The sequence below is a fragment of the Hippocampus guttulatus genome, chromosome 6, assembly GCF_054856545.1.
Source record: "Hippocampus guttulatus isolate MCC_2025c chromosome 6, RoL_Hgut_1.0, whole genome shotgun sequence".
Taxonomy (NCBI): Eukaryota; Metazoa; Chordata; class Actinopteri; order Syngnathiformes; family Syngnathidae; genus Hippocampus; species Hippocampus guttulatus.
Window position 1 is genome coordinate 3,583,875 of NC_141266.1, and position 26,939 is coordinate 3,610,813.

Sequence of the window (26,939 nt, forward strand, 5' to 3'; positions counted from 1 at the left end):
AATCTGCATACCGTAAACACAAAGTTAGTGGAGTCACATTGCACTAACATGTACAGCTGGAAACAGGAGTCAGTCTGGAATCCAATTGAATCATAACACGTGCTTCCTACCACATTGTAAAAACATACATGCTAGGTTCATTGGAGACCGTGATGTGAATGGTGTTACCTGTGATTGACTGATGACCAGTCCGTGTTATACCCAGCTTTCTGCTCTCAGTCACTAGGTAGACTTCAGCTCACCCGCTATGTTAATGAAGACTAGTGTCAAGAAAATGGATGGGTGAATGGGAATGGTAAATGGGCTGTCACTTGGATAGTGCTTTTCTACCTTTGGTGCAACAGTGACTGGGGGTTCAGTGTCTTGCCCAATATCACTTCGACATGGTTGCAATGGCCGATTAAACCTCCAACCTCTGGACTAGGAGACAACCTCTTTACCACTGAACCATGCCGCCCCAAAATATTGTCTGCCATAATTTTCGAGTATAACATTTTAAATATATATACATAGGCATGGAAGCCCGGTGTTCCACTTGTTAGCACGTTGAGTCACGTCACAGTGCAGAGGTACCGGGTTCAATTCCAGCTCCGGCCTCCCTGTGTGGAGTTTCCATGTTCTCCCGGGCCTGTGTGGGTTTTCTCCGGGTACTCCGGTTTCCTCCCACATTCCAAAAAAAAACATGTATGGCAGGCTGATTGAACACTCAAAATTGTCCCTAAGTGTGAGTGTGAGCGCGGATGGTTGTTCGTCTCTGTGTGCCCTGCGATTGGCTGGCAACCGGTTTAGGGTATCGCCCGCCTACTGCCTGAAGACAGCTGGGATAGGCTCCAGCACCCCCCTGACCCATGTGAGGATAAGCGGATCGGAAAATGAATGAATGAATGAATACATAGGCATTATATAAATGCCCCCCTTTAATTGCTGTTTAATTGTGAACATAATTATAATTTGTCTAGAAGGAATCCTTTACTGAAAAGTAATAGAATGGGTAATTACTTTCCAAATGGCAATCAGTGCCTCATAACACCATGGGGAGAGAAGAAAAATGGTGTTCCAAAGTGGACTTGATTAGTTGTGATAAGTCTGTCCCATATATCCTTTGCTATGTTCATGTTTGTTGTTTTGACGACACTTTTCAATATCACTTCAGGTTTTGAGCTATCCCATTGTGATGGACCTGGTGTGCCACAGTTTGGCTTTAAAGTCAGTGACCAAGGTCACTTTGCTGGAAGTGCGATCTCATATGGCTGTGACCAAGGTTACACCCTGCACGGCAGTGGCATTCTGAAATGCATGACCGGCGAGAGAAGGGCGTGGGACAACAGCCTACCATCATGTATAGGTAAGTGTATCACCTACCTTTTGTCTCACTCATTTTGCTGGACATCTGTAGGCTGTATTTTCATGTTCAGGTAACTGAAGTCTTCCTCCACTATCCTAAAATTGTGAAGTTGTTATGAGGCAGTTTCTGTTTAGTGAAGTCCCGCAACTTACAATTTAAAAATTAAATTTAAAAAATTTGGTTTTACTGTTTGGTGCATTCTACCGTCTTTATTACCGATTTGTCTTACTGTTTATTGTGCATGTTAAATTGCTCCATGTACATCACTTTGTATGCAGCGATTGCTGTTTGAAAGTGCTCTATAAATACAGTTGACTTGACTTGACTTGACTAAAAAGGAAAATCAACAACAATTCTAAAGCTTGAGCTGAATTACCACATGCAACAACTATGTGCACTTCCTCCTTTAGTGACACACTTTGGTGTTGTTCTTAAAACATGTTGAATTCACTGAATTACTGAATTATTCTCTCTCTCTAGCAACAGTAAACACACTGCTTTTAAAGAACTTGGGGGTGTGCCGTTTTTGCGAGTATACCCTTTACTAGTTGTGCTGTCTTCACTCGTAGCAATATTTAAGAATGGACAAAAAGCAAATACATAGGTTGACATACAAATAGGTGCAGACTCTTCTGAGCATCTTCCGGGGATTAAGACATCCAGCGCAACTTCGATTCGGCAACAAGGAATGACCAAGTTTACCAGCATGGCCAAACTAGCTAAACATGGGTGACAGGGCAGCATGACGTTTAGATGGATTTATTTTGTATTTTTGGTGCACAAATAAAAAGTTGCATATACGGTTCATTCTGTTTGTATTCCCAAATTTGCCAAACACATTTACAGGTACCAAAAGAGCTGTCAATAATATCACGTATTTACTTCATTTATTTAACCTTTACTCAGACAGATAAGAAAAAAAAAAGATGCCAGCCCGGCTGCAGAGAGCAGAGTAAAAATTGGCAAAATAAAAGCACATACAAACAGGGTACAAAGTCACACGTTACATTCCACTGTCTTTGAGACCATTGTGGATCATAATTTCATGACAGGCTACAAACTGGTGTAGCAACTATGTGTACTATTTAAAAGCATACCCCCCTCAAAAAAAAATCTATCTACATATAAATAGGCATATTTATAATGTAATGTAAATCACTGTCTAAAAGACTGTATAAAGCCAGGAAGGCAATGCAAATGAGAATCATTTAAACTGCCTTACCAAGATCAAGGGTAAATAAATAAAATGGTAAGTATAGATTTAACTTTTGCCAGGCAGCAGTCATTGCATCTTAACAAGCATCTATACCTGCCCTTTAATCTTCCAAATGTGCAATGTGATGTGTAACGTCTGCTGTAATTCTGGCTTTTTGTATTCCTGTATTTCTAACTTGGCTTTTTTGTTCCTGCCACTTGGTAGACAAGAGGGGTAGTGCAGTTTGCTTTTCCACGACTACATACGTCATTGGTCTAATTTGCGTAAATTACCCTGAACTATGAGTCACTTCTTGTGAGTTTTGTGATTGGCCAAACAAATGTCTTCTTATCAGGAACTCCCGCTACCAGGAAGTCAAAGTTCAGGCCTGGGGATTTCAGAAATGAACAGAAACCATTTTTCGGTTCCATTGGATTACCCAATGGGAAACCACGGTAACTAATGTTGGGTTCTGTAAACGTTCAACATGGGAACCCATTTTTCTATTTTAACTGATATTCATAAGCAAGAATTCTGATATTCAAAAGTATAATATTTAAAGGTTAACTATGCATTAACAATGACCATTACATCAGCAGCTGTTTACTCAAGGTTTAGGCAATAAATTAAATTGATCAAAATATGTTGTTTAACACTTATTGTACTCAAATGGCATTATGAAAACAGCATACCACAAAAATCTGAGTATTTTTTTCCAGTCTCACACTGCAAAGATTAACTCCAATGTTATAACTTGCTGTTGGTTCAGTGAACTGTGTCGCTGCTTTTTTAAATAAGTTTGTGTTGCAGCTCCGAAAAAAGGAGAGCTGTGGTGTTAATTTTTTAAAATAGTCTCAACAAATACAGGTATGTCTTTGTCTATCTCCGTGCTTTCTTCCGTTCGACTCGAGAGGCATTCAAGACCGCCACCAAAAAACATAAACTAACGATTACTTCAATGAAAACACCAAGAAAATCAAGCGAGGAAATCACAAAATAAGTTCTGTAGGGGATGGGGGGGGGGGGGATATACAATTTATTTTGTGATTTCCTCGCTTGATTTTCTGTTTTGATGCATTGTTTTCAATTTTCGTAGTTTCATTTAAGTCCAGTAATAGTTAATTTACATTTTTCAGAGGCGGTCATGAACACCTCTCAAGTTGAACGGACGCCTCTCGAGTTGAATGGAAGGACTGTAGCACCATCTAGTGGACGCGTTGTAGATTGCACCTTTTAGTGCGAAGCGTCTAATATCTGAAAAAAATTTACAAAATAACCATTCATTGAAGGTGTGGCTCATAATCCAGTGTCTTTTCGTGCGGAAAATACGGTAATACACTTGTCTCTTTTTTGGGTTTTTTTCGCCACCATCTCACTCTGTCATCCACTTCTCAGCGCGCAGACTGAAATAGCAACCCGCATATGCACATAACGTTATCGATTCCGCCCCCCACCACTGAAAAACCCCCACAAAAGTAGATTAGAAGAAACACACACACACACCCACCACATCACAAACACACATACAGGCACAGGGAAATCGCATTGATCACACAGGAGAGAATTGATCGCGTACAGTCAACTAGTGTACCGTGATTTTTATGGGAAACAATTTTTCGGGACCGTGAAAATGATCCCACGGAAACGACATGCTACCGGAAACGATCACTACCGTGAAATCCACAGGCCTGACGTTCTTGGGCTTTTTAGTCTGAAAGCCACTATTGATAATACATCTCAAAAGGAACCCAGACTGCAATTACACGCCAAGTCCAGGATTCCTAAGAACGCACATGAGAGTAGAAATTGGAATGGTTGTGCAGTCGTTAACTTCCCTAAAGACACTTGACATGTTTCTGTGATCGCAGCACAAAATGCAACTTGAGATATTTCCCGAGCTAAATCTTCACGAGTTAACCAGCCGATGCGACCTTGGTTTGAAATCGCTGGAAAAAACAACAAGCGGGTATTCCATGCTTTCTTGTTTTATTTGGACTTCCGTCGCCACTGAAAATGTTTCAGGTGATCACATGTTCATAAGAACGAGAAAGCACGCTTATTAACAATCGGACAGCATTTTTTTAACTTCCAAGAAATGATTTTGTATTTTGGTACCTGTTTGTCCTTATGTTGGTTTTTAACATTATACTTGACTCGTAATGCATCCTCAAAAACAAAATTCAACCAATCCAACCACAACTAATTGAAAAAAAAATGACATGTTGTAATTTAAAGCTGTGACTATGACTATATTCAACTAACTAATCAAGATAAAGGGGAAAAATGTGCACACCCAGACAGGAAATATATTCACAATGTTTTGTATGTTCTACTTTAATTGCTTTCACATGAAGTTTCATATTTCAAGGTGCTGTGGCATTATCAACGTAAAGAACACATTTGCAGTTGTTGTAGGCATGTGATGCCAGATCCAGAAAAGTATTTTTTCCGGTGTCATCTTTGGTCACATGTCACGGGAATATTCACATGTCACAATGCAAGTCCTCATACTCCCGACTGGGAGATAAACCCGACTCTCCAGCTCCAGAGAGGATGAACACAAAGAGTTCTCTTTGTGTTTTGATACAAGGCCAAATCTTGAAACTGTTGATGATCCATATCGAAGATAAAATAGCCATGCAAGAAGTTAATGATTCGAATGAGTCTAATTAGTAGTAGTGGTAATAGAATTTAGTTTGTTGCACGGGCACACTGACTATTGCTTTGTACAGTTCCAAATAAAAATAAAGTGTGTGTGTGTCTATGTGTGTGTTTTGTGTGTGGGGGTGCGTGCACAGCGGAGTGTGGTGGCAATTTCAAGGGGAAATCTTCAGGGCGCATCCTTTCACCTGGTTACCCGTTTCCTTATGACAACAACCTGAGGTGCACATGGACCATTGAGGTCAACTCTGGAAATATTGTCAGGTAACTCCAGTTGTTAATGCAGTAAACGAAAAAATACACATACATATTTTTTTCCCTCATATTTCAATCGTATTTCAGTGGAAATGTCAGAATATCAAAATGTGATGACACAAATCAAGCAAAAATAATACAATTGAGAAAGCCATACATATTTGAGACTAGGAAAATACATTGCTTTGTACAAGGTTATGTGTAAATTGCACATGATGGATGGACTGAATGATCTGAAAGGCTTTGACAGACAACTTAATTTAGTCGAGGTCTGGGCAGGGGAAACATAATTTGATCCAGTCAGTCATACTGTATGTTGTTTTAAAAAATAGATTTTTCTTCTTGATATCTGTCAATGAGCCTGCTGATGCAAATCCTCTGTTGTTATAGCAGATATTGCCCCGATTGCACCAAAACCTCAACAAAAAATGCCCAAAAGTGAAAGAATACTCTCTAAATGTATTTGTCATTTTACCTTGCCAAGTTCAACTGAAGCTCAGCTTCCCTTCTCGGAAATATTTGTGCAAGATGTTTGTAGGAAGCAATGTTTTTTTTGCTTGATGAAATAATCCCACAAATGATAATTCTGATAATCATTTTCAATTATAACTGATATCCATCCGTTTTCAGGTAGTAGGTGTAGGTTCAATGTAAGGTGAAAACTAACGATCGTTTTAAACATCGATTGACCAGTCATTTTTTATTTCAATGAATTGACTCATTTTTATTAATCAATTCCTTTATTAAAAAACAGGACATCAATTCAAATTGGCAATGCAAATGCAGAACTTGCTGCATGTACAATGTAATCAATGTTTACGTACAAAGTAATAATCATAAAATTATATTGAAAGCGCTTTTCATTGTACTCAAAGACACTTTACAAGAGTTTAAAACACGGGATAAAATGTACACTTCAAAGCCAAGCATACACGGTTTAAAAGAAACACACGTAGAAGAAGAAAAACAAAGCAGAAATGGGTAAAATGGATTAAAAGGTGTTAAAAGCATTGCAGAACAGGTGAGTTTTAAGAAATGATTTGAAGGACTGCAGGTCAGTACAGTTGCAGATGTGTGGTGGTAGAGTGTTCCAGAGGGTGGGGGCAATGACTGAGAAGGCTTGTTCCCCCCAGGTTCTGAGCCTGGTCAAGATGAATAATTGAAAAACATGTCAAATAGCTTGACAATATAAGATAAGATAAGTAAACCTTTATTAGTCTCGCAATGGAGAAATTCCCAATTCACAGCAGCAAAGTTATGAAAGGAAGAAGTAGAACAACAAAATATAGGAGCTGCTGGAAAGGCAGCCACCCACGAGGCGACATTTCAAAGTCAAAATAACAAAAATAACACAACACAACACATAGGACACAGACAGTCGTGCAATCTTCAATATGCCATGAACCAAAACATAAACATACAAATGCACAGTGTTCAATATCTTCACTTATTTTGTATTGATTAAAAGAGCCCCGAGATGTTTGAACAAATGGCAAAAAGTAAAGAAAATGAAGAGCTGTTGAGCATATACAGGATACTCCAAAAGCATACGACTAGCCTCCAGCTGCAGCTGTAACAAAGCGCTTTCCAGAACATTTAGAAGAGTACGTCCAAGAAATCAGAAAATTGATGCATATATATATATAAGGTGCGTCAGATTATCAGGCGTACTGTTAGCTTTTTAGAAAATCGACTGCTTTTAGGTGCACCTTATATTGTGAAAACTGCGGTAATTGTCTTGAGCAACCTGCTTAATAAAAGTCCTGACATCCCTCTTACGTTGTTGCACGTACATCAGTTAGCAATTTCCAAACACTAATCATTTTCTTTTATTTATTTATTTTTTTATGTGATCAATCATACAAGTGCACGGGTTTGAGCGTAAGATCCTTTTGTGTTTCTATATTTAGGTGTCGTAGATAATGTGACACATGTTGTTGTGGGCAGGTTAAACGAGTCCCTTCCAAAATATTGTAGTCACCCACCACGTCATCCATTATTGTTGTGATGTACATTAGTTCTGTGGTAAAGAGCAATACATGCAAATATCCAATTGTTTCCTGTCTCTTTATTGTCAATTATTCCAGAAGATAAGTGTACGACACTTGGGCCATTTAGTTTTTGTGAAGGTTTATAATAATCGTGACACTGGTGCAAATTTTTGTCAGCATGTCTATCTATGCCTCTTTTTTACATTACAGTACATTAGCATTCAATTAGTGGAAGTTTGTTTTTATTATTTGTGTCTCTGTTTTACAATAAACTAAAACTAGGAGTGACAAATAACAAGAAAAAAAATCATTTTGCGCCTTGTTCGGAGAAATTATTGTTATCAAATTACAGTCAATCCATGCATCTCCGTGGTTAAGGAGCTGCGTATTTGCCTATCCCAAGATGTATTTATTTCGTTATTTATTTATTTTTAACATTTAGTTTGTTTTGTTTTTTTTATGTTTATCAATGTTTTTGGAAGCTTTTTTATCCAAGTTTAATGATTTATTTTTTTGTTTTCCCAATGCATGTCAATGGCCATTTCAAATATACACAGATTTTCTCGATTTGCTGGTCCCTATCGTCCTTGAATCGCTGTGGTCGACTGTACACACATCCACTCTGTAGGGACTCACCCTGCGGAGCTCGCTTATTCCTCATCAGTGACTCCAACTAATCTTTATTGAACCTTTATTCATCCAGGTAAGGCAATTGAGAATGCATTCTCATTTGCAGTACCTGGCAGCAGGCAGCATAGTAAAACAAAAACAGGCTTTCACTTCACATGCTGTCATGGTTGTGATGCTGCCTGCCCTGCACTGCAAAGCGTGCAGGTGACACGTTGTTGAGCATTTGTCGAGCGTTGAGTAGAGTGAAATGCTCCAACACTTTGGACTTCACACTCAAATACTTTAAGTGAAATGCTCAAATGCTCTTTTAAGCATCATGCATCAGGTGATTGATGATAAAATAGTTTTTTTGGTTTTTTTACAATATTCTATTGAAATTGATAACGATATTCCTTGCCAACATTTTGAATGGCAGATTTTTTTTGTCGATTTTATTGATTCATTCTTGCAGCCATAGTCCAAAGCGGAGGGAAAGAACTGAAGCCATAATAACTGCTATCCTGCATCTTACAGCCTCCAGTTTCTTGCTTTTGACACCGAGGCATCCCATGATATTCTGAAGGTGTGGGATGGGCCTCCGGAAAATGAAATGTCTCTGAAGGAGCTTAGCGGCTCACTGCTGCCTGAGGGAATTCACTCAACTCTCAATGTGGTCACCATTCAGTTTGAAACTGACTTTTACATCACCAAGTCTGGGTTTGCCATTGACTTCTCCAGTGAGTATTTTCTTCTTACTACAAGACAATGCACTAATGTTAATGAGGTTGTGAGTATGCTTAAAACTTGGTATGATGATGGTGTCTGTAAGGACTAGTTATCTGAAAGGCAGACTGTACTTTTTTTAATGGTGTTTTTTTTTTTTAAGTTAAATAAAAAAAAGTTAATAGTTTTGTATTCCATCCATCCATTTTCCGAACCGCTTGATCCTCACTAGGTTCGCGGGGGGTGCTGGAGCCTATCCCAGCCGTCTTCGGGCAGTAGGCGGGGGACACCCTGAATCAGTTGCCTGCCAATCGCAGGGCACACAGAGACGAACAACCATCCACGCCCACACTCACACCTAGGGACAATTTAGAGCGTCCAATCAGCCTGCCATGCATGTTTTTTTGGAATGTGGGAGGAAACCGGAGTACCCGGAGAAAACCCACGCAGGCTCGGGGAGAACATGCAAACTCCACACAGGGAGGCCGGAGCTGGAATCGAACCCGGTACCTCTGCACTGTGAAGCCGACGTGCTAACCACTGTACTACCGGCCACCCTTAGTTTTGTATTAATTAATTTAAAAAATGGTCAATGTACTGAGCGCCGCCGCATTTATGAAACACGTGACTGGATAACCCAGGTAGACACCAAAAGCACAATTATAGATAATGCCAATGCAAATGTCTCTAGCATCGATCCTGAACAGATTTTAAAAAATAAAAGCCGGCGGAGAATCATCCTCCTTCGGATTTGTTTTCATGTACCAAATAAGACCGCGGTCAGGCCAGCCATCACAACGATCATCCTTTGCATTGCGGTACCATGCACTGCAATGAACAACTTCGAAATAAAAGCCCAAGGAAATTACATGGACTTCAATGCTCTGTTGGGCTTTTGTTTGACTTTTATTTTTAAGTTGGGTCCTTGCAGCATGTTGGCGGCATTTTACTGTAAGGCAATCACAGCAGCTGGCTTGACTTGTCTTTTTGACTGGAATTGGCAAGTTAAAGAGATAAGTAAACGGGCCCAATGTTACCTCCTGAATGTCATCTTCCCGTGCCTTCCCTCATTTTCATGTTGATCACTCATCATATGGAACACATTCACCATTGTAAATGAGGTTGTGTAATATGACTACATAATATTGCATCGTTGTCATACGCACAGAGAATGAGAGGAGCCGTTTGATTGCTTGTGATTTTAGTGGGTTGTGTTCACATCCCCAGCGGCACAGACCTCCCTCTTTCAGATCCGCCTACTTGCCCTCCTCAGCAAAATTTCCAAAACCCGGTTCAGTCGACCTCTGTGCATATTCATGCTTCTCACGAAATAGAGCCCAGTGTGCATGTTCTCTCTTGGTTACTGATTTATTGCAAATGACATGAAGAGCTGTCACAACTGACTATTTTTAGAAACAATATTTTATCATTTATTATTCCATTGATTCATTGGATAAACTTACTTTTTCATTGAAGTTCATTGCAATCTTTTTTGGACATTTCTGTTTATTAATGGATTATTGTGGTTTATTATGTCTTGCTTAGTGTTGAAATAAAAACAAATAAATAGCAGGTAAGCAATAATACATGAGAGGGAGTGATGTACTCCTTTGTAGCCTTTGAAGCTGAACGCTACTTAGTGGGTCTTGATAAATGTGAAGGGCGACTAGTTTGGTATTCACTTTGAGGTTCATTTTACTGTGGCTGCAAATAATGAAGAAACTATTATATTGTCCATAAAATAATTATGATTGAGTGAGCTTTGGTCCGTAATTTTGTTGATGATTGTTTTCCAAACTAAAAGCAGTTGCTTGCAGATATCTCATTTCTGATTTGACACAAAGATAATCATTCTGCTTTGCCTAAAGTCCTGCGGTCATCAGTGAGTATTTACTATGGAGAGGCTAAAATGGGAGGATTTTGACTGTTTGAAGTGAAACAATGGTTCTAAACGATTAAATAGTTGTCACTTCATTTGATGAGCCATTAAGTCCAGTTCACACAGCAGGATTGTTAGTGCAATTTTAAATCCCCCCTTCCAACAACCGTAAGGATGCTCCGATTACTGTAATGGCTCAAAAAGTAATCTTGCCAGATAATCCTGCCATGGTGTGCTGTGTTCAGACTGATCTGGACCGCTTGGAAGGACGTTGGGGCCATGTTTTGGCCTGACTTTTCACCGTGTGTGCTTTCTTATGCTGCACCCTTTCTTATGCTGTCTCTTTTTTACTACTCAAAACAAACCACCAAATATCGCCACTGACTCCTCTTCATCAGCCACGTTTATTTACTCTCAAATCACGTTTAACTCGGAAGATTTTGCCAGATTTCCCGTCTGACGTCAAAATATTCATGAATGAAATTGGTTCATGTATGATTTTGCCGTGTGGCTTCCCACCACACGCACTTTATACTCAGAACTGTTACACCTTTGAGTTTTTCTCATCAGTCGCGTGGTCCCTCAGAGTTTGGAAGGCTGCTGACAATTGAAAAATCTTGACGAGTAACTCAGGTTTAAGCAATAATAATAATAATAATCCACTGTGCTTGCATGTGACATGTATCTTCATCCGTGTGTGTTTCTCCCTTAGGTTCTCTTGCCACTGCCTGCAGAGATCCAGGTATTCCAATGAATGGTAGTCGCAACGGGGAAGGGCGGGAGCCCGGTGACTCTGTGACCTTCTCTTGTGATCCGGGATATGAATTGCAGGGGGAGAGCAGAATCACCTGCATCCAAGTGGAAAATAGATACTACTGGCAACCCAGCCCCCCAAGCTGCATTGGTGAGTTTAGGGGGCGAGAGCTGCTATCGCGTGAGTCAGACAGGAGACAGATGAGTAAAAGTCAGAGGGAGCGATATGTGGTATAAGAGAGAGAGAGGGGGTGGACAAAAGTGCAGGGGATCAAAGGGAAAGCTAGAGTGTAGAGATTTTCCCTTGAATAGATTATGGCAGTGTCTATTTTTTGTTGAAATGCGTGACAAACTAAAGTATTTTTGAATGTTTGAGCCACTGAGGTGGACAGGTCTGCTCTATACCACCCTACATGTTACCAGTTAATTACACTACAATGCAATTAGAAATAATTCAGGTCAACGGGTCGAAAGAAATAGATGTTCTTGGATCACTGCACTTCCTCTTGCAGTTCCAAGCTCATATCGAGTGACTCATGTAGCTTTACTTAAACTAAAGTGCATTTTATGCTAATGTTGTTACTCAGGGTGGAATACTTCCGAATTTTAAATCCAGTTTGACAATGTCAGCAGGAGCTCCTTCTGCAGTCACCATGATAGACATATATTGATGGCAAAATGCAGGACGTTTGCAATGTCTTATTTCTACTCTTTATTTATGTCAAGCTCCATGCGGGGGGAATGTGACTGGATCTTCAGGATTCATCCTGTCACCCAACTACCCACACCCCTACCCACACAGTAAAGACTGTGATTGGCTTATTGCTGTCCACTCCGACTATGTCATCTCCTTGGCTTTTATCAGGTATGTCTATCTGCGACGCTGTCTGCTTATTCGCCGAGGATAACAAGGTTCCCAAATGACAACAGGGAATGTAAACCAGCGTACACCGTTGGCCTGCTTATTGAAGTTTAGGATTGAATTGGACAACATGTTCGCTTTCTTCCTTCGTACCTAGGATAAAGAAGGAAAGGAGGAGTTTTTTTTTTAAACGGTAGCTGGTTCAGTAGATCACACAAGCGAGGTTTCTCGAAACATGTTGTGTGTTTTCTAACGTGAAACTGAAACTGCTGTAGTTGTCAGTGAATGCACCACAGCACAGGCTGCACCTCGGAATGGCTTGTTCTCTGTGACGGAACCAGTTGTAACACCACTGAGCTAAGTTGGCCGTGTCTGTGCAGTGATGCACTTGGGTTGGAGTCCAGGCATATTGGTATATCGCAGAAAAGCAGAATTTTTGCTTCAGAAGCAGATATTATTGCCACTTTGCTGAAATGCTGTAAAATAGCATTTTCAGATTAATAATGTATATTACAGGAAGAGGTGTGATAGGATTGCAAGTAATTTACGATGCTGCATGATACTCAGAGGCTTTCCTTTATTAATGACAATTGAGGCATTAATTGCAAGTCTGGCAGGGTAAGATGAGCCTGAGGGCAGCCCGAACACTTCACTGTTGAGTATTTTTTTTTTCATGCAGGTCTCAAGCATTGGTACTGAGGTGTAGTGTTTCGTTTCGATTTTTGTCTTTCAAAATAAATATCAAAAATATCATGTTGCTGTTTGGTGACCTTGGATTGCCATCAAAAGGATGGGGGCGTCATTTTGAATTGGAGTTGCCTCCATTCAACTCAAACGCAATTATCTCGGAGCCATTTGCATTTTTGTCATACTTTATGCTCATTATTTTGAAAAGAGAGAAGCTCTGCTCTCTTTCTCACTTGTCTGCCCTCATTCTCACTTGTGGCAAGTCATTCGTTTTACAAAGCAACAATATGAAATGATTTTCAAACTGCCACCTGGGAAGATTTTGTGCCACGTTGTCCCAGCAATTTAATCGCTCCCCACCTCCTCGAGGAGTTATCCGTTTTTTATTTGATTTATTTTTTCATCTTTTTGTCTGATGACAAACTAATTGCATGACTCACTCCTCACATTATAGCACACCATCTACGTTTTGAAACCAGGAGCAGGTTTCGACTCTCATATACACCACAGTGTGTTGAATTGGAGATTAGGCTTTGAAAAATAACAATTGTATCTAATTGTTTCTAATTCCCTTGCAGCTTCAGTATTGAGCCCAACTATGATTTCTTGTACATCTACGATGGACCAGACAGCAGCACGTATCTGATTGGCAGTTTCCAGGATAGCAAACTACCTGAGAAGATTGAGAGCTCCTCCAACTTCATGTACTTGGCATTTCGTAGTGACGGTTCTGTGAGCTACACTGGCTTTCATTTAGAGTACAAAGGTACTGTGGAGCTGTGGATTTCTATGCACATGTTGTATTGCATTGTATTTAAGTCTCATGCATCTTTATGCATGAGATTCAATGCATCTTTGAGGTTGACTACGTTGCAAATACTGTTCACATTTTATTCCTGATTGCCGTTCTCTTTTATCATCCCTATTTACAAGTCTTCTTCAACAATGTAATGAAACAGTCCCTTGTGATGCATACCAATAATCTAGGCTGGAATATTCTGATGTTTATAATCTCTCTGCGGCATAACAGCCTTGTTCTAAATGTTGTCTTTTGATTGGCAGCCAAACTGCGGGAGGCCTGTTTTGATCCAGGTAATGTGATGAATGGCACCAAAATGGGCACTGACTACAAGCTGGGATCAATGGTTACATATAATTGCGAGGCCGGATACCTGCTGGAAGGCTACTCTACTCTGACATGTATGATGGGCAACAGCAAGAGACCAGAGTGGGATAGAAGCAAGCCAAGCTGTCAAGGTGAGAGGCAAAGCTGCCGGATCGATACGTGATGCTTTGTGATGTTCTGACTTCTGTGTGATGAACGACTATAAGTGCACACTCAACAGAAACCATTGACATCGCCGCGCAAGAATTGGCTACGATAGTGAAATAAAGCACATTCATATTTTGGTTGAGAAAAGTCATTAAAAATGTCTACAAATTTGCATCGACCGTACTTGGCTTTGTTTTAAGTTAATATACAGTATATATACAGTATATATATATTTTTTGTGACCCAGTCATCAAAGCAAACGAACAAATAAAAATGTACCATGCACGATACCCTACAGCCACACACAATACTATTATCATTTACATTTGGGTCTATCTGATTGCCATTTCACAGAGATTAACATCATCCCAGTGTCAAGAACAGATGTCTTGAAGTTCGGATAACTACCTGTACCTTTTTTCAATAACATTACACACAAGGTATAGTCATCACAAACAGGAAAACATGTTGCTTGCGACATGAAGATATGAAATACACCTACCCACCAATCACTGATGTTGAACGTTACTGAAGATTTTATGTTCTGCAACTAATAGTACATATTTTAAGAACAAATACACCTCAAAATGGTGTGTGTTTGCAGTGAATCTGATCAATGTCCCTTTATAACAGCGGTGTCAAACATACGGCCCGCAGGCCGGAACCGGCCCCCAAGGAGGTTCCATCAGGCCAGCGGGATAATTTAAAAGTGAAAAAATGCATAAAAGACACTGAATTAATATTTTAATAATGTGCAATCCATGGAGTATCTGCTAGGGGACACACTGTTTTGATCAGAGTAGAAGACAATGTTGTTATGATCAGAGAAGAAGACAATAGCCACCTCATCTGTCACTGAGACAGACCCAACACAGCAGAGGCTATCAAGGACATGTGAATACTTTATTCTTTACACATTTAACAACACTCTCCTTAGTTTGTAAGGTGTAGGCAGGGATTAAATACATTTTATATGCACATGTGTAAATTGTTGAAAAATTCCTTTCTTTATAAGTCTCGTTTAATCTCAAAGTGCATTACTATATTGGTCAACACCAATTACTTGTTAAAGTTGTGTGCCTTTGTACAATCAGTGGGATCAGTTGCAATGCATATATGTGAATGATAAAAGTAAATTGCACATTTGTATGAGGAAATCTAAGGTGCTTCATGAAATGATTTTTAAAACATATGTTCATTAAATTTCAACATGTTCCTATTGTTCTTGTGCTTCCTGAGACCAAAACAAAGGAAATACATATTATTTTGGTTAATTATAGCAGAGTATGGTATAATTTTAATGGTCCGGCCCACTTGACATCTACCGAGGCCGTATGTGGCCCACAAAATGAAATGAGTTTGACACCCATGATTTATATCTGAAATGAATGCAGCTGAATCCTATTTAAAACATTTTCTTTCCATCACCTTTTTGTCAATTTTGTATTGGGCCTAATTTTAATAATGATGGTTTTGTTTGACAATTATTTTCAAAGTCAGCTTCTCTTTACTTTAGCGTTGAACATTTTCATGCCAGAAATGTGTATTTTGCATTGCATCACCCACGATTTGCCAAATTTCAGTGACATCTCATGATCTGTCATCGATGGTGCTGTAAGGCTCTTGCATGTGTAGGACACTTGAGACTGCAAGTGCTTGAAAGGGACATGTCACGGTTAAGAAGGTCCTTGTCACAAACACTTGGTTCAATCACCATGTCCTGAAAAAACCTTTCATGTCAGCTTTGGAGAAGAGCGGACATTGAAAATGGTGGTTTGTTTTATCTATTTATTTATTTTTTTCTCCCAAACAGATGGTATCATTACTGATCTCAAGAAATTGATTTTAACCCTTTCAGGGACAGTGGTTACTACAGTGGACATCTTATTATGTTGTCAGGTTACATGGCGCATGAAATGGTTACAAAAATAGTTTTAGTTTGATTGGAATTAGTTTCCTAAAACAAAGGCTGTTTTCATAATTTACCATCTACGATTGAGTCGAATGTACAGGTATTTGCAGGCACAATTGCGCGTTTGTTGACGAGTGATGTTTTCATGTATTTCGAAGACCAAAGCACTTTTCCCGGCTTGTTTCGGTCACCGTTGGGTTTTACAAATGTAAACATTAATCAGAGCTCCTTGTTTGCCTATTTCAAGTTGCTGTTGAAAAAGTCCCAGATGTACCTCTCAAATGACAAATTAAGTTAGGAATCCTAGTGTTACGCGATCCACATCTGTCAGCAGGTACAAATCCAGCAGTGACTCCTCATCTCATTTTGCGACTGAAATGCTTACATGCGCGCTTGCTGATGGCGCAGTATTGCTTCATTTTCCCCACATTTCTTAACTGTATTTTTCGTTATACTTTTTCCTGTCACCACAGCTCCCTGCGGTGGTCACTTCACTGGTTCAGAGGGCACCGTGTTGTCTCCAAACTATCCACATAATTACACCAGAGGACAGAGCTGTGTGTATGATATCTTTGTCCCGGGGGACTTTGGTAAGCCTTTTAAGCAATATTTCCCATGAGTTGAGTTGGAAAAGTACTCACTTACTCCCTACAGCCCATTTGTAGGGTGGATGTATTTCACTTTCCTAATGTGGAATACAGCACAAGGGCTGAGTGAATATATGGTTTGTGCGGATGGACAGTTAATGATGAGGTACTGTGTATGAACAGTGTGAAAACAAATGAGGCTCCCTCTCAAAGATGGTCACTCTTGCAATTTATTTCCTTGTAGTACATTTATTTTATGGCAAGGCGAGTTTATTTATATAGCCCAGTTCATCCACAAAGGCAATTTACGGTGTTGTATGTAAAGGATAAACATCCCAAACTAAATAAAAAAAGTCAGCCTGTATCAGATTGGAAACACAGAATACAATGAAAGTACCAATCATCAAACGCAGTAACATGAACATTAGAAATGGCAAAACCAATATTCAGCGCATTTTCACTTCTGCAAAAAAATAGAGGTGAGAGGTTTTTATATTCAGTCACTCTATTGGAAAAAAAAAAGTTTATTTTGAGTTATACAACATTGTTGACACGAAATGTGGTGATGGAGGACCCCAAAAAGCAGGCAGGAGGAAGGAGCAGGGTTTACTTGACAAATTGTATTGATAAAAACACAGAAAACTAAATCCAAAACAAAGTCCTAAGACCAAAAAGAATCCAAAGTATCAAACAAAAACCATGGCTGAAGCTAAAAAACTAACAGTCACCGAAATATGACTGAAACATGACAAACAATGAGCCGACACCGAGTGATCGTGCCGGGAGTCCTTTTAAAACAGACAACTAATGACACAATCACCAACAGGTGTGCAGCTGCAGGCGGAGCCCTACAGTGCCACCTGTTGGCCACAAACAGAACCATGACAATTGTGTTTGTTGCAGTTTGCCGAATAGCAGCTAAATTCTGCTTCTCTTTTGTTTGTGCATTTGAATGAGGGCACGGGTCATCAAACTTTCCATGCAATGTTTCGCCCCCAAAAACACTGACCTGTCCAAGTACCACCAACATGGCCAACATAGAATATAAATGTGCAGTTGGCTTAAATGTTCATACAAAAATTTGAGGCAGATATTACTGTAAGGAATAAAAGACAGTGTGTTATGCAGTTTGAACAGTACCATTACACTCAGTGGTTCTCAAACACGTTCTTTGAACATAAAATAGCTGTTTTCCATTAATGATTCAAGTGAACTGTATTGCACACAAAAGTCAAAAATAAATATCGGGATATAAATAAATAAAAAAAAAATCAAAAATTGTGTGTACGCAGCGGCAAGTAAAAATTCTCACTGTTTCACCGCATTTGAGGAATTAATGAGATTATTTTCCAAATGTGTGTGTTCTCCAATTGAGTGGGGCGTACCGGCTCCAGTGATGAAAAATATGCCACAGTAATGTCTTTTACTTTTACTGTACTTGTTCCAGAACAACACTCAAGGGTTAACTTCTTCTTTATTTCGTCATCACACAAGAGAAATTCATGCCAGTTTGTCCTTATGTGCTGTGTGTTTTATTACAAAATGCCATTTGAGAGAAAATTTTTTGAACACGTCCTCAAGTGTTGCACTGCGGACTGGACTCTTCCTCTCCTGCTCCACATAAATCCACATTTGAATTTGTGTAATTATCCTGTGTTTTCTGGAAAGATTGCTTGCTATTCGCCGCTGCTAGAAAGGGCTTTATGGCTAACAGTACCACTTTTAGCATTTGCTCTCGGCTCCAGAACTGTCCTCTTCCCTTCTTGTGCTTAAATCACCATCCTGATCCACACTGGACTTTGCAGATTGAAGCCTTGGTAATAGTTTGCTTAATCTCTTCATTGTTTAACGATTAAACCTCTTGTCCGCACAGAAATGTTATGCGTGGCCAAGGACGTGAATGGGAAAACAATCCATCCCAGGAATAGTCGTCGACAGGGGATGGGGAGGGTCAGGGGATGGGGTTTGTTGTGTGTGACTGTCATGGATTGAAAATTTGTCGTTGATGGGCCCTCATGCACCGAAATGGGGTGCGGCAGTCACGTGCTAAAAAAATGATTGTGGACGTGATGCCCAGCACCGGCCGTTTGAGAAAATTAACATATATTCCTGAAATTCCCACTGACCACCCCACCCCTCTGCATGGTGACCCAGAACCACTTCCAAACTTTTAAAAAACTCTATTTCAGTTGTAATTTAATGTTCTTCCGTCCATTAAGACATCCAAAGAAATTGAAACACCTTAAAAACAAACAAAAAGAATGTCCTCAGCTGAATCAATTTTCTGCACTCTTCCAACTATTTCTAAGGTTTTGTTCACGCAGCACCACGCTGACATGCCAGGGCACTCTAAGTGACAGCAGAAGTCACAATCCTGCAACGTCGACAGATAAAAAAGACATTGTGTGAAAAAGAATATGTACCTTCTGATCATTAATGTGTTTTTTCAAGTGCATTCCTCATTCTGATTGTGTAGATCAATTTATTACTTTTAAATTTTAGTTTTATTTTGCACTGTACATTTTCCCAATTTTACTCATTTGATTTTCTGTTTGTTAAGCTTGCTTTTCCTTACCCCTGACATTTTATTGATTGAGTGCACTTGTGACAACTTGCATTGAGCAGTGACGTTGCAAAGTCATCGTCCCATCCCTCTCCAGTCTGCAGGCATAACCACTCAAAGCAAGAATGACCAAACATGTCCGTTAGTATAATGGTTGCATTGAGTTTAAATTGATTCGTCATGCCTTCAAAACTTAAATCAATCTAAAATTACTTTAATTTGTCAGAGACCAGAACTCTTAAGGGTGCAACTTAACGATAATGCGGTGTTAATTTTGACAAGAAATTTTCATTTTCATCCATCCATCCATCTTCTACCGCTTATCCGGGGCCGGGTCGCGGGGGCAACAGCTTTAGCAGGGAAGCCCAGACTTCCCTCTCCCTAGCTACTTCTTCCAGCTCTCCCCGGGGGATCCCGAGGCGTTCCCAGGCCAGCTGGGTGACATAGTCTCTCCAGCGTGTCCTGGGTCTTCCTCGGGGTCTCCTCCCGGTGGGACATGCCCAGAACACCTCACCAGGGAGGCGCTCAGGAGGCATCCGAATCAGATGCCTAAGCCACCTCATCTGGCTCCTCTCGATGTGGAGGAGAAGCGGCTCGACTCTGAGCCCCTCCCGGATGACCGAGCTTCTCATCGTATCTCTAAGGGAGAGCCCGGACACCCTGCGGAGAAAACTCATTTCGGCCGCTTGTATCCGGGATCTCGTTCTTTCGGTCACGACCCATAGCTCGTGACCATAGATGAGGGTTGGAACGTAGATCGACCGGTAAATTGAGAGCTTCGCCCTTTGGCTCAGCTCCTTCTTCACCACGACAGACCAATACAACGTCCGCATCACAGCAGACGCTGCACCGATCCGCCTGTCGATCTCCCGCTCCCTCTTGCCCCCACTCGTGAACAAGACCCCAAGATACTTAAACTCCTCCACTTGGGGCAAGATCTCCTCCCCGACCCGGAGGGGGCACTCCACCCTTTTCCGACAGAGGACCATGGTTTCAGATTTGGAGGTGCTGATTTTCATCCCAACCGCTTCACACTCGGCTGCGAAGCGCTCCAGTGAGAGTTGGAGAGCCCTGCTTGAAGGAGCCAACAGTACCACATCATCTGCAAAAAGCAGAGATGCAATACTGAGGCCACCAAAACGGACCCCCTCAACGCTTCGGCTGCGCCTAGAAATTCTGTCCATAAAAGTTATGAACAAAACCGGCGACAAAGGGCAGCCTTGGCGGAGTCCTACCCCCACTGGAAACGATTCCGACTTACTGACATCGGTGGTATAGTGACCGAACAGCCCGTATCAGGGGGTTTGGTACCCCATACCCACAAAGCACCACCCACAGAACTCCCCGAGGGACACGGTCAAACGCCTTCTCCAAGTCCACAAAACACATGTAGACTGGTTGGGCGAATTCCCACATACCCTCGAGGACCCTGCTAAGGGTGTAGAGCTGGTCCGCTGGTCCACTGTTCCACGACCGGGACGAAAACCACACTGCTCCTCCTCAATCTAAGGCTCGGCTTCCTGACGGACCCTCCTCTCCAGCACCCCTGAATAGACCTTACCAGGGAGGCTGAGGAGTGTGATCCCTCTGTAGTGGGAACACACCCTCCGGTCCCCCTTTTTAAAGAGAGGGACTACCACCCTGGTCTGCCAATCCAGAGGCACTCTCCCCATTGACCACGCGATGTTGCAGAGGCGTGTCAACCAGGACAGCCCCACAACACAGGAACACCGGGCGGATCTCATCCACCCCTAGGGCCTTGCCACCGAGGAGCTTTTTAACCACATCGGTGACTTCAACCAGAGAGATAGTAGAGCCCACCTCAGAGTCCCCAGGCTCTGCTTCCTCCAAGGAAGGCGAGTCGGTGGAGTTGAAGAGGTCTGAAGTACTCTGCCCACCGGTTCACAACGTCCCGAGTCGAAGTCAGCAGCGCCCCATCCCCACTGTACAGAGTGTTAGTGGTGCACTGCTTCCCCCTCCTGAGACGTCGGATGTGGGCCAGAATTTCCTCGAAGCCGTCCGGAAGTCGGCTTCCATGGCCTCACCGAACTCTTCCCACGCTCGGGTTTTGCCTCGGCGACCACCGAAGCTGCGTTCCGCTTGGCCAGTCGATACCCGTCAGCTACCTCTGGGGTCCCACAGGCCATAAAGGCTCGATAGGACTCCTTCTTCAGCTTGACGGCATCCCTTACTGCTGGTGTCCACCAGCGAGTACGGGGGTTGCCGCCACGACAGGCACCAACCACCTTATGGCCACAATTCAGATTGGCCACCTCAACAATAGAGGCACGGAACATGGTCCACTCGGACTCAATGTCCCCCGCCTCCTCCGGAACATGGGAAAACCTTTGTCGGAGGTGGGAGTTGAAACTCCTTCTGACAGGGGATTCCGCCAGATGCTCCCAACAAACCCTCACAATACGTTTGGGTCTGCCAGGACGGACCGGCATCTTCCCCCACCATCGGAGCCTACTCACCACCAGGTGGTGATCAGTTGACAGCTCCGCCCCTCTCTTCACCCGAGTGTCCAGAACATGCGGCCGCAAATCCGATGATACAACTACAAAGTCGATCATCGAACTGCGGCCTAGGGTGTCCTGGTGCCAAGTGCACATATGGACACCCTTATGTTTGAACAAGGTGTTCGTTATGGACAATCCGTGACAAGCACAGAAGTCCAATAACAAAACACCACTCGAGTTCTGATCGGGGGGCCGTTCCTCCCAATCACGCCCCTCCAGGTCTCACTGTCATTGCCCACGTGAGCATTGAAGTCCCCCAGCAGAACAAGGGAGTCCCCAGCAGGAGTACTCTCCAGCACACCCTCCAAGGACTCCAAAAAGGGTGGGTATGCCGAGCTGATGTTTGGTGTATATGCACAAACAACAGTCAGGACCCGTCCCCCCACCCGAAGGCGGAGGGAGGAAACCCTCTCGTCTACCGATGTGAACCCCAATGTACAGGCACTGAGCCATTCGTCATGTCACCCGGCTCCACAATCTGCCGATGGACATTGTGTCGAATTGTAGTCCTATGTTTCTTTCATGCGTGTGGACAAAATTCTGCAAAGCACTCAGAGCCATGGCAAGCCTGTCATCAGGATATCACCCTCAAACTAATGATCAAACTGAGAGGTGAACCAAGACCTGGAGACAACCCTCCGCTGTGCATGTCTTCAGCAACCGGCGTCCTGGGCCAGCCATTTGCCTTCGGTCGGATATGCCCACAACACCCTGGTCTTGTCTGCCACAGGCCGGTCCCCGTTTATGGCTCTGTACGGTTTCCAACCCGCTCTGTTCCCTTTCCAGGAAGGTCAAGTGGACAACCCCTCCATTCAGCTCCACCTGAATTAGGCCCATCGTATCTGGAGAGAAACCAGAGCAGCCCTATCATGCATCACCGCTCATCATGTCTCTAAAAATGTGTCGTCTTCTCTTCGCACACATGACCGTTCCTCACCTTTTCTTGATACTTTTTTTCTTCATCGTGGAATATAAAATGGCCCAATTTTCTGTACCAGTTTGCTGTTGATTGTGATTATAAATGCTTATTTATTTAACAATAAAATCAAAATAATTTCCAATTCAACATTTATTACGCAATATGTAAAACACAAAATGGAAAGTGCAAAAGCAAATAAAAAGTGCAAAGCAAATTTCTTTGCAATGAACAACATAAGGAACTAGGTTAAACAAGGAACAAAGATAAATGTTAGTCTTCTCTTGGTTGCGTGTGCAGTTGTTCTTCAAGAACGCAAGGCCTGCTGCATGTTGCGTGATGAGTTTGAACCCACCTTGGAAATAAGCATCGCATAAAACAAAAAAAACAAGACGGTTGGAAGGGGATGTGAAAACAAAGAGATAAATTAGAATCAAATGAATCATTTTAATATAACCACTGTGGTACGCAATAGTCATTACATTTCGGCCACAAGCTTTCGCAATTTCACCCATATGAAGTTATAAATATTTTTTAAGCATTGTTCTACCACACAATGTATACAGTATAATTGTACAGTAATCGTAATATTGTAGCAATGGTGAAGCCGGCACCTCTCAGCATGATTCGATTCGGCGAGTGAAGATCTCTTGCTGTCAATGCAGGGCAACACGATGAGGTTACTTTTTCAGCCCCGCACTGACCAAAGGGACCCAGAAACATCGCCAGCCACCACCGGTCGCGAAGTTACTTCTTCCCGCATGCTCAAGCAAAGCATGCTAAGAACTGTGACACTTCATCATTGCTACTATGTACATAAACTGTATTTGTTTGGTGTGGTCGCAGGCAAGTCTCGCTCACTTCAATCATGGGAATGTATTTTTAGCATATGTGAAAGCCTGTTTGAGTGGGTGGCGTCATTACACTTGTGTGCATGCATTGCTGCATTCTAGTGGGCTTGGAAAATCGACAACTTTTCCACTCCCACACAATTCCAATTTAGAAAGACACTTCCCAAGGCAAACTGCAGTGGATCCAGTCGGGGCAGGTGATGTTCTTTAGGTGGTTCAGCACAAGGCGTTTGAAGGACTTCATGACCACAGACATCAGAGCATCAGGCCTATAGTCATTTGGTTCCAATGTTGCTGGTTTCTTGGTGATGGTGGACTGTTGAAGCAGGATGGGACCTCACACAGCTCCAGGGATCTGTTGAAGGTCTGTGTGAAGACTGGAGCCAGCTGGTCAGTGCAGACATTCAGGCCGGATGGGGACACTTTGTCGGCACCGCAAACTTCTTGATCTTCTGCTGCTTGAAGAGCCATCTCATATTCCATTTGTCGATCTCCAGGGCAGGGAATGAGGTCTCAGGTGTGGATAAGGTAGTTTCTGGTGAGGGTGGGCAGGTGTGGGAAGTGAAGGTGTCCTTTTCGGATCGACAGAACACATGTTTAGATCATCAATAAAGTCCTTGTTGTTCACTGCTTGGAGTGATGGTGTCCTGTAGTTAGTAACTGCTTTCAGGCCATTACACACAGATACAGTGTCGTTAGCAGAAAACTGTTTTTTTTTCCATCTCTCTGCATAGCTTCTCTTTGCTATGTTAATTTCCTTTGTTACTTAGATTTGGTCTTGTTTGTACAGTGCCTTACCTCCATTTCTAAAGGCGGAGTCTTTCTCTTTTCGAAGTTGCCCGAGTTTGGCAGTTAACCCTGGCTTGTTTTAGCTAAAGGAGTGGAAGGGCTTGGTACACGCATGAAAATAAACTGATGTCTGTGTCCGAGGATTTGTCTAGGCTGCCAGTTAAAGTTTCAAAGACGCCCCAGTTGGTGCAGTCCAAGCATTCTTGTAGAGCTAGCTTTGTTTCATGGGTACAACTCTTCACAGTCTTGACAACTGGTTTTCCACATTGGAGTCTGTGCGTCTGTGTGACGATTAAGTGTATGAAACTGGTCAGAAAAACCCAGTACTGCAACAGATTGGTATGCATTTTTAAGTGTTGTGTAACAATGGTCTAGAATGTTGCTTTCTCTGGTGAAACAATCAATGTGCTGCTTATATCTGGGAAGTTCATGGTCAAGCTGTGCTCTATTAAAATCACGCAAAATGATAAAGGGTGGCTCTGGATGCTTTAGCTCATGTTTGTTCAGATGGTTAGCTAGCGTTTGTGATCAGATCATTTGCAAGGTCTGCGGAAGCCTGAAATTGAACTTGTTCATTTGAATCAGGTGTGTTGCAACAGGGAGACTTGTAAAACATGCAGGGCAGCGGCCCTCCAGGACCTGAGTTTGACACCCCTGGTCTAAGTTAACTTCTAGCAAGACTATAGGGGTGTTCACACGGCAAGATTTGGTCCGGTGCTACGCCGGGGCTGCCCCAGTAGAGCGTTCACACGTGCAAATTAGCTCCGGCGTAGCCCCGGAAAACAGCTTACACCAAATTTGATCCACCTCAGGGAGGTGGTTTAAAAATTTTCTCCAGAGCAAATGCTCGTTTGCGAAGCAGCACCGGTGTAAATTTGCACGTGTGAACGCAACTGGGTTAAATTTGCTCCAGAGCATATGCTTGTGAAGAGTTTACGTACGGCGAGAATGCGTTGCTTTCGTGCTCTGTCGGACTTCCGTCATGTGTTTGTTTAATAACGACACAAGACTTGGCTGGTAACATCTTTCCTTTTGTAGGAGACTGGACTGTCTCGGAGTTGTTTGTGTAGTTTGTTCATTTGTTGTGTGTTCACAACCCCCCGCACCCCATATAATTTATTTTGTGATTTCCTCTCTTGATTTTCTGTTTGGCGCATTACGTGTTTGCTTTTCTGAATGTCATTGAAGTCATCGTTGATTTACGTTTTCGGGGGCAGGAACTCTCGAGCAGAAGGCACGGAGACCCAGAAGGAGAAGGACGTGCCTGTCCAGTAGTCGCTTGAGTTGTGTATACGTTTTAAAAAGAACCAACACGATAGCTCATTTGTTTTCTGTCGTTTTGCTCCGCTGCACCGACGCTGTGCCGGTGCTGACACGCTCAGCGGCTTTGTACATGTGAACGCTCCACACAATTTGCTGCGGTGTAAAATATATCGCAACAAAATACATCGGTGCAGCGCCGAAGCAAATGTGTGCCGTGTGAACACCCCTTATGTTTAAATGGAGGGATGATCCAAAAGTAACGTTAAATAAACTTAATCGATTATTCACCAATTCACCTGTGGTCATCCATCCTATTCCTGATCTACCGTTTGTTGTCGATGTTGACACCTCGGATTCAGGAGGGGGGGTCTTTCCTAGCAATCCCCAGTTGATCAGAGGCTCCACCCCTGCGCCTTCTTTGCAAGAAGACTCACCCCTGAGGAAGTAAATTATGATGTGGGAAACTGTGAACTGTTGGCACGCTGGGAATGGTGTCATTGGTTGGAGGGAACCAAATGACCGATCATAAGAACCTTGCTTACATTTGATCAGCCAACCGACTCAACTCACGACAGGCATGATGGGCTTTGCTGTTCACCAGGTTCAAATTTATTTACTGCCAGGGATCTCACAATAAGCCTGATGCTCTCTCCCAACGTTATGATCAGGCGGTGGACAAAACCAGGATGGAAGCCATTCTGCCAGGCCATTGCATAGTGGGGACACTTCGATGGGAGATCGAGCTGAGGATCACTGAGGCCTTTAAGGAAACCTCTGTCCTCGAGGATTGTCCCAAAGGTCGTTTATTTGTGCCTAAGGCCTTCCATTCTGAGGTGCGACAGTGGGGCCATGCTTCTAAATTGGCTTGTCATCTGGGAGTTAACTGTGCGTTCGCCATGATTGATCAGCATTTCTGGTGGCCTGACCTTAAAAGAGAAATTAAGGACTTTGTTTGGGCTTGCGCAGCCTGTGTTTGCGGCAAAATCTCCCGCCAACCTATGGCTGGGTTGCTCCAGCCGTTTCCTGTCTCATCTAGTCCTTGGTTGCATATTTCCTTGTATTTTATTACGAGACTTTCTGTGTCTCGAAGGAAGTCAGTCATACTTACCATAATGGACCACTTTGCGGCTCTCACCAAGCTGCCATCGTCATTGGAGACCGCTCTTTGCTCATTTGTCATGTGTTCCGTGTCCATGGTATTCCTAGGGACATCGTTTCTGATTGTGGTCCTCAGTTCATTTCTCATGTATGGAAGAGATTTTGCAGAGCAATGGGAGCCATAGCTAGCCTCTCGTCTGGACAT

At 42.4% G+C, this 26,939-nt stretch overlaps 1 protein-coding gene across 1 annotated transcript in view; it reads left to right on the top strand.

Moving 5' to 3' along the window:
- Nucleotides 1–26,939, top strand: part of LOC147203323 (CUB and sushi domain-containing protein 3-like) — a 299,067-nt gene that overhangs the window by 43,879 nt on the left and 228,249 nt on the right. The window contains exons 18-25 of the mRNA XM_086114399.1: nucleotides 1,154–1,345; nucleotides 5,339–5,465; nucleotides 8,591–8,793; nucleotides 11,371–11,562; nucleotides 12,138–12,276; nucleotides 13,539–13,726; nucleotides 14,023–14,217; nucleotides 16,619–16,735. Of these exons, the coding sequence (XP_085970525.1) occupies nucleotides 1,154–1,345; nucleotides 5,339–5,465; nucleotides 8,591–8,793; nucleotides 11,371–11,562; nucleotides 12,138–12,276; nucleotides 13,539–13,726; nucleotides 14,023–14,217; nucleotides 16,619–16,735 (1,353 nt within the window). The remainder of the gene's footprint in view (nucleotides 1–1,153; nucleotides 1,346–5,338; nucleotides 5,466–8,590; nucleotides 8,794–11,370; nucleotides 11,563–12,137; nucleotides 12,277–13,538; nucleotides 13,727–14,022; nucleotides 14,218–16,618; nucleotides 16,736–26,939) is intronic.